At 42.2% G+C, this 18177-nt stretch overlaps 2 protein-coding genes across 2 annotated transcripts; both read left to right on the plus strand.

The window, feature by feature from the left end:
• Positions 1-453: 453 nt before the first annotated feature.
• Positions 454-10014, plus strand: LOC110991024 (cyclic AMP-responsive element-binding protein 3-like protein 2). Its single transcript, XM_087134630.1, has 7 exons — positions 454-757; positions 1156-1340; positions 1897-2043; positions 3716-3774; positions 4498-4663; positions 6692-6941; positions 7477-10014. The coding sequence occupies exons 1-7, from the start codon at positions 469-471 to the stop codon at positions 7821-7823; spliced, it is 1443 nt and encodes a 480-aa protein (XP_086990756.1). The 5' UTR covers positions 454-468; the 3' UTR covers positions 7824-10014.
• Positions 10015-10151: 137 nt separating this feature from the next.
• LOC110991025 (uncharacterized) lies at positions 10152-17281 on the plus strand. The gene is made up of 4 exons (XM_022256099.2): positions 10152-11562; positions 13623-13908; positions 14717-15356; positions 15991-17281. Exons 1-4 carry the CDS (start codon positions 11215-11217, stop codon positions 16160-16162), a joined length of 1446 nt encoding a protein of 481 aa, XP_022111791.2. The 5' UTR covers positions 10152-11214; the 3' UTR covers positions 16163-17281.
• The last annotated feature ends 896 nt before the right edge of the window (positions 17282-18177 follow it).

Consider the following 18177-nt stretch of genomic DNA (forward strand, 5'->3'; position numbering starts at 1 on the left):
TGTCTATTACACATGAACGGACTTGTGATCAGATGTGGATGGCTTGTACAGTAATTGACTCTACTGTCGACAGCTCTTATTGCGGGTAACAGCCGTGTCTGTCAAATTCTGCACAGTGCCTGAAGAAATTCCCATCAATTGATTGATGAATTAGTGAATAGGTGAATTGGTGAGAAAAGGGGAGAGTACCTCATGTCAGGCGGTGTATATTATAGCAAATAAAAACTTATCACGTTTGTGCAGTGGACAACTTATTTCATTCAATGAGAGAATCGATCACCCCATGGAATTATTCTTACCATTGCACCTGTAAACATTATTTATAAGATATATCCAACATCATGACCAACTTAGATTGAGGCAACGCTTTTTCCATTTGGCATTCATGTATTAACATTATGGTATTCCCCTCAAGGTGCCTATTTCAGTTCAGCTTTACTGCTTGACAAAAAAGTGTAAATGGACTGAATGGGCCTCTCCATCTATTCCTCCCTCACAGATGAACTAGACACCTTTGATCTGCCCCTGGTGGATCCTGAGACCAACCTGCCCCTCATCATCAAATCGGAACCCTTGGATGACCCCACAGAGGCCCATTTTGTCCTGAAGGAGGACCTGCCCAGGGTGATCTTCCCAACGCCGAAGATGGAAGGCAGCAACCCCCATGGACCCAAGCCAGTGCAGAACATCAAACCCAAACAGGGCACCATCAAGATCAAAGTGGAACCAATGATGCTGGATATGAGAACGGACAACGGTATTGAATTTTCATTTCAATACTTCAGTGGAGTTCCTTTTTTTTCCTCGCTATCCTGTAATAATGCTTCTCTGTTTAGTCACATCCGTACACTGTCAATTCCCAAACCCAATTCCAAGATGCACTTTACTAGCATATTGCCATGCACTGCTTGGCTCTGAAATCTTGTGTTTTCATGCTGTTTTCCAGACTACAACATATGACCTGTTCAAGCACAGTGTGAACAAGCACCTTTCGAATTTGACATGGCAGTCCTTCCTCTTTCTCTCATTCACCAATTCTGTTGCTATTTTTTATTTGCCACGGCCCTGTCTGATGGTCTTTTCTAGGGGGAATTGTGTTTCAAAGAAAACTAGACATTGTTTTGAAAGATCTTTCACCATTGGCAATGGCCACAGGACTTGATGGACTATGCCTCCCACCCACCCCACCCAGCAGCACGACCAGTGACAGCGAGGGTGGGAACAGCCCCTCCCGACAGACCTCAGAACCCGGAAGCCCACGCCCCCTGCCAACGTTAGTCAAGAAGCAAGACCTGCACTCGCGAATGATCAGCACCCAGCCACTGTTCACCAACACACAGGTGGGACGTTGGCACATCTTGCAATTGTCTGTCTCCTCACTGACCCCTCAGCCACTCAAAATCGGACCTGTCTCCCATGCCTTCAACCCCAGCATTCCCAAATGCTCCAAGTTTCAGTGTGCTTTTTTTACACATTCCGGGGGAAAGGTGAACTTTCAATCTGAAGTTGACTCAGATAAGGGAATTTCTGACCACAAAGAGACCTGATTCAGGCTTGAATTTCATATCCACGTTGCAAACAGCAAATCATGCTGGCCAGTTTTGCTGTCAGGGAGTAACAGATAATGCTCTCTGGAAGTGCCTTTCCAAATTTTTAGCTTAAGCAAATACACAAAGTTATTGAGAATATAAGAGGGAAATCTTTAAAGAAAAAACTTTTAATACAAATGTTCCTGTAGCCATGATGCAGAACCTTTGAAACCAGAAGCCGATATTTTTCCAAAAGAGTTCAAGGAAGCTTGTCTTACAATCTTGAATAATCACAATCATCTAGGAGCCATTTGAATCACTCGGGTGATGATGTTGTAACTTTTTTTGGTGGGTTCTCACTCTGCAGAGATTACCTCAGTCTGGCCCCCTCATTCTAACTGAAGAGGAGAAGAGGACGCTGATCCAGGAAGGCTACCCAATCCCAACCAAGCTCCCACTGACTAAGTCCGAGGAGAAGTCCCTGAAGAAAGTCAGGAGGAAGATCAAAAATAAAGTGAGTGGGCCCCCCCAGAACTCCTCGAACAGAGGGCAGCACAGATTCCCATTCAGGGAATCTGGCCCATGCTCTGTCATGCCCAGGTCCCCTCTGGTGAAAGGGTCTAACCCATTCACCTGAGGGGACTGCCTGTAGTGTACACAGATGTACAGTTGCTGCCTAAGTGTGGTACATACTGCCTGTTCTTACTAGTCCTTCACGTGTAAATTTCAAAGAGAGTAGTTTGCAAAGCAGCGGCAGCGGAACAACTTTCAAAGTGGGAGGGGAGCAGTCAAGATACCATCAGGCATCAGCCATTGAAAGGCCCATTCATTAAGTCTGACCCCATTACAGGACCTGCAAAAAGGGGGAGGGGCATGCCACTGGCCCACCTGGCCCACCTGGCCCCCCTTCTGCCACCAGTGTTGCAAAGGGAATCAGTGGTGCCAGCCTCATAACCTCCACCAGGAGAAACTAGGCATAATGCCAAACACAACAAAAATATTGCTCCTCCAAAACTAGGATTCTACTAAATGCAACCAAGTTTATGTTCTGTGCAATATGGACGATTCACAATAGTGCGCCTCTAGGAGGTTGCAACACATTTGCCAATCACGACGCCCGAAATCTTCACCCAAACGCACATCGGGTCGACAGATTTTGTGCGTTGTGATTGGCCAACGCTTTGCAAAGTCTTTGGAGGTGCACTATCGTGAAACGCCTGTATTGTGGTATGCACCTGAGAAACTCCAGCCACGCCATCATGCACTTGCAGTGCTACCTGCCACTTGTGCTTTACTGTTAAATCCAACACTATGTAACAGCCTGTTCTAGTGCTGCTGCATTCTGTTGCATAACAGTTTTAGGGTTAAATGTGAACAGCATAGCTGTTTGATAAGAACCTGTAGCAGACTGTAGACCAAATCTGGAGGCTCAGATATGGCTAGGATTTTTTCCTGCTATCTGTACTGCTTCCCGAGGAAAACTTGGTGCCCAGAAAAAAAACAAACAACTACTGCACAAGATTTTTGAAGGTCACTGTAGACCCGCAGGAAGACCACATCACTGTCTAGTCACCATCTCGGGCCGGCCCTTTCCTGTCTAATCGATGACTGGAAAGTGCAGCACCTGCACAGAAGTCATTGGCAGATCTTTTGGGAGCCTGACTAATCCAAAAAGTACTCTTCCATGTGCTTAACCCCATTCTTTACTTGTGTTGAAAGTTTACCAAAACTATATGTAATCTTTACACTGTTAAATTAGGAGATTGTCAACATAAAGGGTTAATTTCATAATGCTGGTTAATAATATTCGGACAAAAATTCCTAATCATAGCAGAAAAATTGTTTACTGCATGTGCATTCCATGGCCTAGATGTGCTAACGCTTGAGTGCCCATTGAATTTGAAATTTCTGTTTTCACATTACTTGAGTGAATTCACAAGTTAATGCTACGTAGTGTCTCTGTTAAAAACAGAGAAACTTTTATGTGCTTGGCAGTGTCATGCCATTGGGCCAAGACCTGTAGAATGATCTTGTCTGCATGGCTCATCCGTCTGGTTGTTTTGGGGGGAACCAAGACTTGGCCACCGCCTTGACTTACTTCCATCAGGGAGACATCTCGGCTAGCCACCATAAGCACACACTCACTTCCTCATTTTTCCGTCATTTTTTCCTACTGTCTGTCCCAGATCTCGGCACAGGAGAGCAGACGAAAGAAGAAAGAGTACGTAGAAGCTTTGGAAAGAAAGTAAGTTTCCAAGAACCAGCAGGAAATCTCGTTAGTGCTGTGTTTGAACTGTCTGAATGTGGATTATTGCCTTTTGCTGTGTCACAAGTGTAGAGTTTTTCCAACCAGTAGTTGTCATAGATGTTGTCTGACCCCGAGTACAAAACCCCCCCAAAACCCTCAAATATCTTGAAAAAAAATCATACAGATATTGTGAAAATACAACCAAAACAACACTGAAGGGATTGTAGAATAATTCCATATAAACATTAAAACACTCTTACAGAAATACTTCAGTTATTCTTCTAACTGAAAGTACCTTCCATTGTACACATATGAAGCAAAATGCACATTTTTAGGAGAATGTTCGTAGGTTACCAAGAGGGAACGTTCTTCAAACTTTGACCATTCAAATGAAATGGCAGTCAGTTTTTAACTAAACACAGATGAAACAGCAGTCAGACACTGGAATTGACACTGTGTTGTTTCTCGGGGTAAGATTTTAGAAATGAAGTAACTTTAGGGTTGAAATTTAAGCAGCAATGGGAACTGCATCACACTGTTGAATGTTAGATATGATTAAAAAGTAAGAGAATTTTAGGACTTCATCAGTTTGAATAAAGGTCAAATTTAGTTAATTTGCATTGAATTCTAGAACCATTCTAACAATTTCATTTAGGTACAGATTTATCTGGAAATATTGAAGCTTCATTCAGTGTGATGTGATGGCATTCTCCCCAACAGAATGGAGACTTTTACACAAGAAAACTCGGACCTGAAGCGGAAGCTCCAGTCCATGGAGTCCACCAACAGAACCCTAGCGGCACAGCTACAGAAGCTTCAAAGCATCGTCAACAAAGTGGCTAAACCACTCAAGGCTAACTCTACCCAGTCCAGTACCTGCTTAATGGTAAAAGAAACTTACAGTAGGAGGTTCCCATGAACTCTTTGCATACAGCCGCCATCTTGAAAGCATTTTTTGGAAATAAACCTACGAATATACAAGTTTGCTCATGGATTTCACTGTGAAAGAAATCACGCACCTCCAATCCGGCTGCTAGTCTCAAGGATCTGCATAGTGATACTTTTTGTGCAGTCTGAAGAGCATGACAAAATAAGTTTTTTTAAAGTGGCACTCTCTTCAGCTACCTGCATAAACTAATTTGTCAGCCATTAACGGAAGCCATCAATGGGCCAGCACCATGCTTGCCACCAGGTGGTTTACATGTTGAACAGCTCTTAGGCAGATGGGTTATCGAGGCATGCTCAGTTTAAGAAGGCACGCATTGTGCGGCCACCTTCAACATTGCAGTGATTAACTCTCCTTTGATTAATCTGTATCAAAATATGCGTCCGTTGGCTTGGTTCTGCAATGTTCCCGAAGGTGCAGCTGACTCCATCCCTTTTTCATTCATCACCCTAGCACAAACCTGGACATAAAGTGTGGCGGTAAACTCTTCCCCTAAGGGTGGGGCTGTTCACAGTTTTATTTTTGTTCTGGAAAAGGTTAAGTATTGCAGCTAGATTTGACTTTTCTCTTCTTCCTGCTTGGGTAATTGTCTTAAAAAAGTGTGGTTGTGGTTGTGCAATATGTTGACAAAGGACACTTAAGTTGGGCCCCTTGGATGTATGGCTTTCTATTCTAAATTTCCGTATACCTTGCCTTATGCTGGCTTACACTATGTGCGCTGCACAGTGGTATATTTTCTGTCTGTCATTTCCAAGTCTACATCATTTAAGCCTTTTTTTTCTCACTATCGGTGCTAGTTTTCCTATTGGCTGGTTTTGCTGGCTATGAGTTCACTGGCTTGAAAATTCTGTAGCAGAAGAAAATGTCCATCCTTTCTTTCAACATTCTGGAATCATTTTGAAAGACTATTTGGCACTACTTTGTTGAGAAAGGAATCTCAACAGAAATATGGGTGTGGCTAAAATCTGGGACAGCATGTCACACTCAAAATCTGTGGTTCTTGGTATGTGGTGAGCATATTGAGTTAGTGTCTGAGAATCTAGAATGTTCCTTTTATCGCAGTGCAGTACAGATGGAGCCAAGCAGTGGTCTCAGCATGAACATGCTGTGCCGTTTGCATTCCCATCAGTGGGCAAACTTCTCGTCTCAGAACACTTTGGGCCTATTACTTGCAGCTGTTAAGCACAAAAACATTTTGATTGCATGGAAAGAGTGCTTGGTCAGACCAGGTTGCTAAACACTGTGTTATGCATGGTACGTTGCTCGTGGTTGGTTCCCATATAAGTTTGGCGTGACATTATGAAAATTGCCCAGCTAGATTTTCTCTTAATCTCTTCATGCCGGAAGACGTACACATGATCTGGCTGTCTGCACACACAGGCATATCCAACTTACCTCTGGCAGATGTCTAAACATTCTAAACCTCATCTTGTTTTGTACACACAAAGAAAGAAGGCAAACCCTGTACTGAACTTAAACTTTGGGGCTGTGCATTGCCTGTTGTATCAGCAAGTATTGTTTGCCCTGCGGTGTGCTCGAGTGTTGAACAAAAATGAAGTTGCAGTGTGAAATATCGTACAAATACTGTTCTAGTGACTCTTTTGAACCTTGGATTTTTGGGGGGGAGGGGTTTAAAGCTGTACATAAAAAAAATTAACCACTATTTTTTTTTTTTATCATAGTTTGTGGCTAAAGGCAATACCATCCGCAAGTGATTTAAAAACTCTATGAAATTGGAGCCAGATGTTCCTAGGCAGCTTTAGTGAGAACAGGACGTGTGTTCCAAATAGAAGTTTGTAATAAGTGGTATTACTGGTTGAAAGATTTCAGTTTTGCAAGTTTCAAGACACCTTTCAAAATTGACTGAGTAGCGGGCTTTCCTCTGAAAATCCCAACACCTTTAGGTTTGTGTGAGAAGAGCTCTTTGGTGTCTTAACCCAATTGCATTTGTTTCTTCTCCGTCTGTAGGTGCTTGTCCTATGCTTTGCAGTCTTCCTTGGTGGCTGGTCTCCACAGTCCCTCTTTGGCAACTCCAACCTTCCCAAGATGCCCTCGACACCCGGCCCACAGTACGGACCCTTTCCGAGCAGTTACTACGCCAGCATGCACTACCATGACAATCTGAAGAAAGAGGCTAAGACAGCTGGTCAGTCTGGCATCCCCTATGGACCGGAGCAACACTATGGCCCCTACTACGGCCCTTACATCTCTCCAAGTGGTCAGTGTCAAGCATTTCTGCTTTGAATTTGTTTCTTACTCAGTGTTTAAAATCCCAATACCTTTAAAAAGAATGTACTCAGCAATTTTGAAATGAGGCAAAAGGAGAGAGTTAGAAGCAAGCAATCTTGATGGCTAGTTAATTGTTCCAACATTAAATTATAGTGATGGTTTTCCTTCAATTGACCAACCAGTTTACAGGTCATTGCCTCCTATCAAAATGATCCTGAAAAGTAGCTTCTTTTTTATAAAATGGACTGAATTCATGTGAGTCCCTCTACAGAAGGAGGTCTCATGTGTTTTGCAGCAATACCTTTCTGGGAATAATTTTGCTCTGCCCACAAGTACCCTGAAATGTTCTTTCAATGTTTTCAGTAAATTCTCTATACCCTGCAGGTCAGATTAAAGTTTAAAAAATGCACAGAATAAATTGTGGAGCAAGAGAGCAACTTGGTATTAAATTTACATTTAAGCTTGGAATGTGTACCAAGTTTGTTTGTAATCTTTGTTTGTTTTTCCCATTGTTGATTTTGTAGTACGATCCTCAAGAATGCTCTTTTCCAACGATGACAGCGAACTCGACCAGAAACCGCCCCCTAACTACCCCTACATGGAACGGATGAACCCCCTGGATCATGGCCTGGCAACGTCAGCCAGCGACAGTGCTCTGCGCAACAGGAAACTAATGGTGCCTCGTCAGCACCCGGAGACAAACACCATGGCCACCACCGGATCATTCCTTGGCAGCCAAGGGTCAGGGGTCAATCCTGCCGAGGCTGAAGGCTTAGTAGGTTTGCAGGCTGTGATGCACCCGGACATTGAGGCCCAATTAGTTGCCATGGATTCGGTGACCAGACTGACAAACAACTCCAAGAACAAGTAACAATTTCTCCCCATGATCAGTAAAAATTGGATTAAAACTGACCAGTTTTCATCGGATGGTGAAATCTGTTGCGTTGATGTACTTTTGCAGCTTTACAAAAAACAGTCTTAACAATTGGTGCCAATATGAGTATTAATAAGAGTAAGCACTCCATGATAATGGTCTTACATCCTGTTTATCCTGCCTGTAAGTTAAGTGAATGCTGCTTATCAAATTTTTATAAAACCTTATGTACAACCTAAATTTTCCTCAGAAGAATATCACAAAAAGTAACTCTAAAAACTACTTCCATCATTATTTAAGACTAAAAGGGCCAAAACAATGGTGCAAGGCATAGTGTTAAAAAATCATGCTTTGGGATACGTTTGTGATAGATCAAGGTTGAACAGTTCAAGCTATTTGTGCCTTTAAAACAAAAACCTTGGAGCTTTATTTTTTATCAATCGAACACATTGGTTGGTTCTAATACATCCCTTTTGTGTTTATTTAACAGTACTGTAAGTCGAAAGAATTCCCTAAGAATCCTTAAAGATTCCAAGACAGTAAATGTAAAGTCTGGGGAATTAAGTGCCTTGTTTGCTTAAAATCAACTAGCATCTAAGTGTTATGTTCGCTGTGGATAATTTAGTCTGGCTTTAATGCCTCCTGCATGTTACAGTTTGGGCTTCAGACCCTGCAACTTGGATATGTATTGATTACCTCACCTGGTTGTCTCACCGGTTCGTCAGGTTTTAAGACTGTGAATTGATGGGGCTGTGTAAGATCTGTAGAGGAGAGCAAAGATTAAGACTACTCTGATTCACTGATTGGATGGGATGTTTCTTTAAAGACTAGGACAATAATTTATTCCTACAAATTGTGTCAGTATTATTCCACTGCACAGAATGAACAGTGAAAACAACATTGGAAGATATATGTTCTCTATGATAAATTCAATTGTGATCCAATTTTGGTCCTATTAAGTAATATTTTCTGTTGGCAGCAAACAGCTTTTTTTTTTTGTTTCATTTTATATTTTATCAAAAGGCAAGTAGCAGGCTTTCTCTGGTGGAGTTCTTAATTTTGAAACAATACATTTTGATTTGAAGTGGCAAAAAGGAAAAGGCTTTGGACGAGTTGTGGGCTTCCAGCTTTAAATTAGAATGCACATGTATTTAGTGTTTACCATTCAAGTATTGGGTTGTGACTTAGGCCGTGTCCGAAACGGGCTTCCAGAGCTACGGCTAGGTCTATTGTCTACGCGTCTCCGCACATTTCTAATGGAGTGAAGACCTAGACCTAGTTCTAGACAAGAGATTTGGATGCAGCCCCAGAGAGAAATAAGCCAGTCTGATGTAATGCGATGAAATTAACTACTGCTTTAACTTTGATAGAGATGCCAGCTTGTGTCATTTCTGAAAAATAGTTTTTGTTATCTTAAAAGGGAATTCAAAGGATGAAATCGGATACTTTCCCTCCAAATGTAAATATTGCGGTATAATTCAGAGGCATGTTAGCATTTTAAACTAGAACCTCTGTTGTGCTAGACATCTTTGTATGTCACTTTAATCTCACTTTTTATCGGTGAAAGCAACCTGCTTAGTCCAATCATTTTGTATTTTCCTTGTTTCTTTTTTGTGCATGCTTCTTATGAAGTGTCAGGATTTAATTTGATTTTGAAATGTTTTTTAAAAATTCTTTTTCCTTGTAGCTATTTTCAGTCTTGTTCCTGAAGACAGTGAGCATTCTTCTCTCTCTTTTGTAAATAGACTATCCACAAATTATTTAAGGAGACCAGACCGGCAGATACAAAGACAACTCAGAGTCAACTGTACGGTCGATTTATTGTCCAAAGGCAAAAGAGTGAAAAACTCACTTTCCGAAAGAGAGAGTCCCCTATAAAACTACTCCAAAAGAGTGAAAACCACTCACAGAGTGAAAATCAGTCCAGAAGAGGAACTTAAGCCGAGTCGTCCCTTGTCTCTTAGCCTTCGCAAAAGAGTGGAAATTTCTCCTTTTTGGAGTAGGCCTAGTAATCACTCTTTTTGAGAGTGAGTTCCTCACTCTTGTGCAAGTATAAAGACTACTTTTATCCATCCTCACAGCCATTGAATAACACACATCAGAATAATGCTTAAAGAAAGAAATTATCTCAACTTTCTGGCATATTGTAAAAAAAGAAATAAAGAAATGTATTATTTTGTAAAAAAAAGTCAGTGATTTTTTTTAATTTGTTGGCATTTTCTGGATTAAATAAGTGTGGAAGTAAGCCCTGGCCGTTAATATGGGAGTGCAGGCGCTGTTTTACCGCCATTTGAGGGAGGGGGCGGACCCTTCGCACGTGACGTCACCTTGTAACTTTCTTTACTAGACTGTAGATCCAATATTTTCCAGCTAAAGTTGGGGGAAGAGTTGTATCCTCTGTGCAAAATCTTGCTCAATGTTGCTTCAGTTTTAAATTGAACAAGGGCCCGTTGTATCCAGATGATTACATATGTACATCAACCAAAATATGATGTCACATGATTGTCCTGGTCGGGAGTGCTCGAACCCCATTTTCTTATTAAGAAACACTTGAACTGACCAGCATACGACATACACATATAGATAAGGGTACCGACCGCCCACCAGTGAAGACTATTCACTACACCATTTTCTATCCCTTGCATTGTAGAGTAGGCCTACTCCTTCCCGGCGAATCGTTTGGCTGTAACTTGAAAGTGAAAAGTAGAAACAGTAAGGAAGGAAGTTTCGTGATGTCGACCATGCCACCCATTATGCAATCGCAAGAGAGGGTCGGTGTACCGGTGGTACCCAACGCGTTCGTACCGTCGACGGCGCGTCAGCCGAAGCTAGCTAGGCCTCTTCGAAAAGTGCACAACAATGTCACAGTACTTTCACATCACCAAATGCGGTCACGGCTTTCTCCATTATCTTTCATGTAAGGTACAATGTAATTAATTTAAGGAATTCTTTGCGTTGAATTGTTAGATCTTGATGAACAGTGTTATGACACTTATTCTGAATTAGGTGTCAGTGTCTGGAAACATTTCTTGCTTTTCTCGAAGTGTATTTTAGGATTTATGTTTAGGAGGGAAATTGTAAACGTTAAATAGGTCGTCCCTGTGCGACAATGGATCGGTCCTATTAAATGCAAAGTTCTATCCCACATCCAGGTGCGAAAGCGACGCGTAGTGAACTTGCTGAACCAATCAGAAAGAACGAAGGGGAGTCACTTCAATCACGTGTCAAAAAAGTGCAGGGAACCTGAACTTTTGGGGGTGAAAATCCTGAACTTAGATACAGTTTGTATGATTTTTTGTTATAAATTTTCGCACGTAAGTTACATGTCATTGTCGGGTAAATTGTCGTAATTTATTCGTGTCCGTAGAATTACTTTTTGTTTAAAGATATGGGGAAGTCGATCAAAAAGCGTCATGGCTCAAAGCGTGCGACCGAGAAACGACGTTGTTGTGAAGATCAAGGCGAAGTGGTGGAGTCCACCTCCGACTCACCCCTCGGCCCTGGGCGTGATCTGGCCAGAAATGTCAAGGGTGCCGGTGAAGCCCCAACTTCCCCAGGAATCCACGGTGATGGTGCGGTCGAGCGAGGTCCTGTCACCGGGTCTCGTTCAGCGACCGTAGGGAGGGCTCGACCTCCGCCTCCAGGTGCCGGTGACGGGGGAAAAGGTTCGTCACAGAAACGGAGGGGTCCCCACTGCGCCCGCTGCCGTAGCCATGGTGTATTGGTTCCACTCAAGGTTTGTCGTCTTGGCTCATGCCTTCGTTTTCTTTTGTACAGTTACTAGGCCAAGCCTACTTTGTTGGAGCTAGTTGGCTGGTGCCATCATGCTTTACAGGTTAGGCCTAACTTCACTCTTCGCTTCAGGTAGGAGGCCTTAATCTGCAGGCATTCAAAAAATAAGGCAGCAGGTGTCGTTTACCCCCCAGAACAGCAGATCGTTCGCCGCGGAACCTCACAGTTCAGGGTGTAAAAGCCTATTGATATCCTAGGCCTAAGCCTAAAGCCTAAGTCCGACTAACTAGCGCTCTGCACATTGCCTTAACATTTCGATATGATCACCCCAATGTTTTAAAAGGTGATTTGTGGAGTCCAGCTGGTTTTGAATATTCAGAACTACTGGGGCCCGTCGCCCGTAGGCCTGATATTCAGAAACAGTTCATTGCCTGATTAGACCCATGGATGCGTTCTCATGCATAAGAGACGAATTACTCAGACTTAAAGTTGGTAGGCCTAGTTTATAACCTTTAGGCCTAAGGATCACTTTATGGAGTTATAGCTGCAGATTTAAACCCCATTTGATTATTACAGACTTGATTCCCTTTCTACTCATATGTCTCAAGAAATGGCCTAGGTTTGGTTGCCAGTTATAAAAGTTTGGTGTCATTCATTCAAAATAAGCCACGGCTTTTATAATCACTGGGGCTAGTAAGTCCATTAATTTTTTTCCCCAAATGTTGATCATGCAAAAAAGCAATCACTTTTGATAACAGTCAAGTTTAGGTTTAGGCTTGGTTTCTTTCCATACATCATAATTAGAACATAAAGAAACAAAGTCATTACAGAATGAAATAATAGATGATGAATGGCTAATACCAGACAGAAAGTTAAACACTTTTATTCATGGCCAGGTTCCTTGTTTGCTATAATAAAATCCACATGTGGTTATAATTACTAAATACAGAAGAGGGAGTAACAAGAGTAAGATGACTGAAGGTACAGCTGAATGTTAGAATTCAGTAAGATTTTCTTTGTCATATTAAACATCTTTGGAATGATACGACCCTAGACATGATTGTTTCAAATGCACAATAGAAATGTCATATATGTACAAACAATACATGTACAATACAGGGTAAATAAACTATATTACACTGGAAAGGAGGATCTTTTTTCAAGATGTATTTTTGCATTGGGGAGATGTTAATTACATATAACAGGTTTTGCCCTTACCCAACGTATATTAATAAGCACTGTATGCTCAGTGCTTGTCCGAGCGCTTGTGAAAAAAACCTCATAAGCTTACTCGGGTGGGACTCGAACCCACGACCTCCTGCTTACTAGTGCAGATGTCTTAACCACTCGACCACCGAGCTTGCTGGGGTCGGCTGGCCAGTCCGAATCAAATGAAGCGGGTGGTCGAGTGGTTAAGACATCTGCACTAGTAAGCAGGAGGTCGTGGGTTCGAGTCCCACCCGAGTAAGCTTATGAGGTTTTTTACAAGCTCTCGGACAAGCACTGAGCATACAGTGCTTATTAATATACGTTGGGTAAGGGCAAAACCTGTTATATATAAGGAGGATCTTCTTCAAGTACTTTTTAAAACCATGTATACTTCTAAAGTATGATATTGGGGTGATTTTATTCCAGAGCAAAGGACCTTGATGTCGAACTGTTTTAAGAAATATTGCCATAAGAAGTTGTCATACTTCAGACCAGAAAAGTCAACAAACGATATTTCTTTATCAAGGAAATATAATGAATACAACTGAATTGTTGAACTTCGTTTAGAAACCTCAGAAGGAATTTTATGCTCTACTGTTATGTATGGGAGTGTGTTTTTTTTATCTTCAAGCTCCTTTGGTGGGCCCAAAATTCAAATTAATTGCTAATATTTATGACCAGTTTCATGAGCATCTTTAATTCTAGTGAAGCATGACTTCTGATCAAGACAGACTGGGTGCATGCATGTCACCTGAAGTAGACATCTACTCGTGGCCCTATGTGGCACAATATAGATTTTCAGCATCCAGTAAGGACTGTTGAGTCCTCTCTTTTTCCCCATTTTTTCAATTTTAGGGACACAAAAAGTTCTGTAATTGGAAGAACTGCAAGTGTGCCAACTGCCAGCTGGTCATGATGCGTCAGAAGCTGATGGCCCGGATGATTGCCCTCCACCGTCAGCAGGATTTGGAGGCATTTGCCTTGCAGCAGACTGGCACTGTGCCAACCTGCTCACTGCCGGGTGACGAGGTACCAGACCCCACAATCAAGAACCTTGGCTCTACTAATGTACCCCTGGTGCAGTCCAGCTCCTCTGTCACAGGCCAGTCTGCCACAGACTTGCTAAACAACTTTACACAAGGTAAGCATGGACAAAACACTGGCAGAAAACAAAAAAGGGCCTTTCAATTTTATTACTTGTAAAACTATGTCAAACCTCACTGAGTGTACAATAGCCGTCAAAAATGTTGCATCCTGACTCCACTTTTCTCATCATATATCATCTCACTAAAAGTCAGTCATTACAGAAATGCTGGAAAGACACGAATTCTGGACTGAGAAACATTTACTGATGTTGTTGGGAAATACTTAGAAAAGTCTCTTCACTCCCCATAGACTTTGTACACAACTGCTGACCACCAATTCCCCCCCCCCTAAAAAAAAGATGAGGTGCCAAAAAAGACCAAAAGATTAGTCTGACTTGCCAGAATCCTCTGATTAACATGGCTTATACAAACTATGTCTGCCAAGGTTGGTTGTATCATCCATACACAACTTTCCTCCTGGTCCCGTTAATTTGTTTTCAGTGTTAATGGTTTACATTTCAAGACTGAGCATAGTTGAGTCGATGCTGCTTCATTTATTAAATTCGAAAAAAGTTCATGAATATTAGTTTGTGGACAAATGAATTAGTTTATATGTAAGGAGTGAATACAAAAGATGTACTACTTTTCAAAGCCTTTACAGTGGCAATTTTAGGACATAAATGTGTTGGTTTCACTCCAAATGCTCTGGTCTTAGATAATTGTGCCTACATGCGCACTTTGATTCAGATGTGCCCCGTCAATTAATATGTTAAGTACACACTGATGATGTACGGGCTTGAAATTGTAAAGAAGCAGTATTTTGTTTCAGTGCAGACACTAACGAAGCTGATGAAATTTGTGCAGGTAATCTCCCATCTGACAGTGTTCAGGCGAGCCCCCACTCTAACATCCAGTGCCAATGGAACAGCAACAACAGCATGGTCCGTTCACCCGCAGATGCCAGCAATGAGATTCAGATCCAACTGCCTTCCAGCAACGAGCTGGACATCCCTTCACCCTTATTCGGTGCCGGACTCGCGTCCCATGGAGGATCTGGCCGCGGGGGCAGCCTAGGGCCCTTGATGGCTTTTGCGCCCTATAGCAGCAGTTACAGCCACCAGCAGCTACCGTTTCCCTTTGGGCTGCTGACCAATCCCAAGCCCTCCACCCCGACCAGCCAGATCTACTCGCCGAATTTCCTGGTCTATCACCACCAGCAGCAACAGGAACAGCAGCAGGTCCCAATGCAGCAGCCCTACTACTTCCAGGGCAACCGCGGTGGGGAGACGCAGAGTGCCTTTATGCCCATCGGGCAGCAGAATCCCCCAGGCCATCACTCGGGCTTCGGGCATGAAGACAGCCCTTCACCATCGGGTGTAACGTCGCCAGAGCCTTTCAATGATATAGCTGTACTTGGGGTAGCCTCAGCTAGTGAGCCAAGTGGAATACAACCGGCTGGCAGAGCCCCAGCAAGCCACACTCTACGCATCCCTCTTGTCTCCCGGTATGTGCTGCGAAATCAATGGCAAAGAATACATTCAAGGGGAGGAAGGATATGGCTATCATTTATACAGTTTAATTTTTGTTGATTTATGCTTAGCTGGCATTCAAATGAGCACTAGATGTTCCAGTGGACTAATCTAAGGAGGTTCCGGTACCATGATGTCACCAGACTTAAGCATACTTTCTTTAACTTCAGGTGTGCATGTATTTAGTAAGTTGCAGCGCACTACGAAAAAGTAATTGCAGAAGAGGTGTTTAATACAAGTGTACCACCTGTTCTTGTTTTTGAGCAGGGTGCCACCACAGTAATGACTTCAAATTCTGGTTGTCAGGTTAGTCAGGACTGCCTGGAACATTCAAGTTTTAATGAACAAGCTCACAATCTGGCAAACAAAGCTGATCTGTGTCTGAATCACTGCCTCTGGCTGAAAGTAACATACGTGTTTATATATAGCAAGTAGCTACAGTCACTAGCCAGAAGCGTTTACAAGTGCACGTGACATATCAAGCCCTAACCACAACTTTTGGACACAGCCTAAAGGCCCAAACCAACTTAGCCTCTGGCCACATACATCCCCTGTAGGTCCGAAAAACTTCCTGTCACTGATCGCTACCTGTCTCTGTTTGCCCTTCAGGACAGTCCAGCCACCTTACCCGCCACCCTCCAACGCTGCTGCCACCACCACCATGTCCAACTTCCACTGCCTGCCGTCAGCCGCCTCCTCAGCTACACAGGCCAGGGCCTTCATTCCCCTACAGCATGCCCTGTTCCCTCAAAAGCACACCCAAGACAGCAACAAGAACTGACGTGGATGCTTAGAAGCCTCAGGACAAGTGAGGTCCTCGGTTTTAGTACAAAGGGATGGACCCCCTTGTGGGGATGGTCTTGGGAGCATAGTGATGCAACGATTGGGATGGATAATTTCTGAATAAATCCCACCAAATAGAAACCCATAAGCCAATTATAATGTTCAGTTAGCATAAGTTTAATAGTAAGATACCAGAAAGAGGTGCCAAAACAATATGTAACTGCAAACGTGCAATTTAGCACATTGTATTGTGAACAGTGCTCTCTAATTTAAATGATGGCTATCCCCACATTCTAATCTTTGCTGCTGGTGATTTTCATGACATTCCCCCCAGAAACTTTCCCTCGTGAAAAAATTTTCCTCTCTGTGCTCTCGTACGAGCAGCCCCTCAAAGGCAGACAATAATAAAAGTGCTACTGAATCGATTGTTGCCCTTAACTCAATATCCTCAGTGAATCTTATTGCATTAATTATTACATTAATAACAGAAAAAATTGTTTGTGGTCTTTTAAAAAATGATGGGAAAGATAAACAGTATTGATGTCTGGATCATTGAGCATTATGTGACCATCTCGAGGGAAAAAAATGCTCCTCATTCATTAGTGCTTTTGACTGAAATTATTTTTGGAGACGCACGATGTTCAATCACTGTTGGTGTTTTCAAGTTCATATTGTTCTTCTAATAAAGTGTTTGTTTTTGGTTGGTTAATGCAAGAAACTTTGTTGAGTTGGTAAATCAGTGTGTATAATGGCAAGACATTTAGGTGTGCCAAATTTCTGTCTTGTCAAACCAAGCACGATTTGTAAAAAAAAAGTATCATGAATTTTTGTTTCTTTTTTATTGTGAGTTTGCACTGCTTGTTGGTTGCACTGTTTTGCTGCCTTTGAGAAACATGCCTTTCTGATTTTCCCACAATTTTGTATATTGAAGAGAAATATATGATTAATTACACCTTTCTGATTATATAAATCTTGCATTTGTTATGATTGTGATCTTGGAACAAAACACTGAGACAACTTGTTTTAGCAGTGTTGTCCGCCTTTAAAATGTGTAAATTGTTGTATAAATTGAAAATGGTGCAAATGAAAATGACAAACTTAAATGATGAAATGATAACTTTTTAACGTGATAATTAATCACTGTTATAAAATGAGACATTTATGTCTCATATAAATGCTGTTAGTCTTTTAACCATTAAGCAAAGAGATAAGTTGGATCCTTGGCCGGATCCAAAGAAGGCCCTGCCCATACCCTTTTCCCGTTTGTTTTTAAAATACGATAAGACGAAAACGGGGCTTCTTCCCAGCAGGTGTAAAAAGCTCGACATTTAATAGTTTCACCCCTCGGAAAGGCCTGACATGTTTACATAAAGAAATTCCCAAATTATTTGCCCTCCCCCCATTTATGACATTGGATAGAGTAATTTAGAAGGACACTGCGTCAGGGTGGGTGGAGATAACATTTGACGTGGGGGAGTTTCCCGTCGACCTCACACTCACAGGGTCAGCTGTACATTAATCAACAATGATTGATGACATTCATTCTTGGTGTTAATACGTTCCTTCAAATTCTCAGGAGTCCCGTCATTCTGGAAGAATTACGTTCAATGAAAAATTCATTTGCTGATAGAGAAACATCGATGGTAATTCACAGGGAGCATGCCCGCCACTATCAATTCTGAAGTTAAAGTGTTAGACACGCATGCATTTGGTAGGATGGACCCTCAATTTCTAATTCACGATTTATGTAAAAAGGAGAGATAGAAAAGCACTGACTCTCTACAAATGCCTAGGCCTTCTGGACACTGGTAGCGCTGACGAGGACCCCGTTTCAGAGCTGAAAGCGAGAGTTACGAGATGAGTGGCTCAATTGATGGAACCAAAATGGTGGATTATGCATCAGTGCACACGGACAACTAGCACACAATAGCTGCATGGTTTAGTGCACTCCCAATCAACAGCAATTTTAGTTCCGAAATCTGAAGTTGGCGCTACTCTTTCTATAAACAGCTT

This window comes from Acanthaster planci, linkage group LG03, assembly GCF_054643075.1.
Source record: "Acanthaster planci isolate LZ-2023a linkage group LG03, COTS_SCS, whole genome shotgun sequence".
Lineage (NCBI taxonomy): Eukaryota > Metazoa > Echinodermata > Asteroidea > Valvatida > Acanthasteridae > Acanthaster > Acanthaster planci.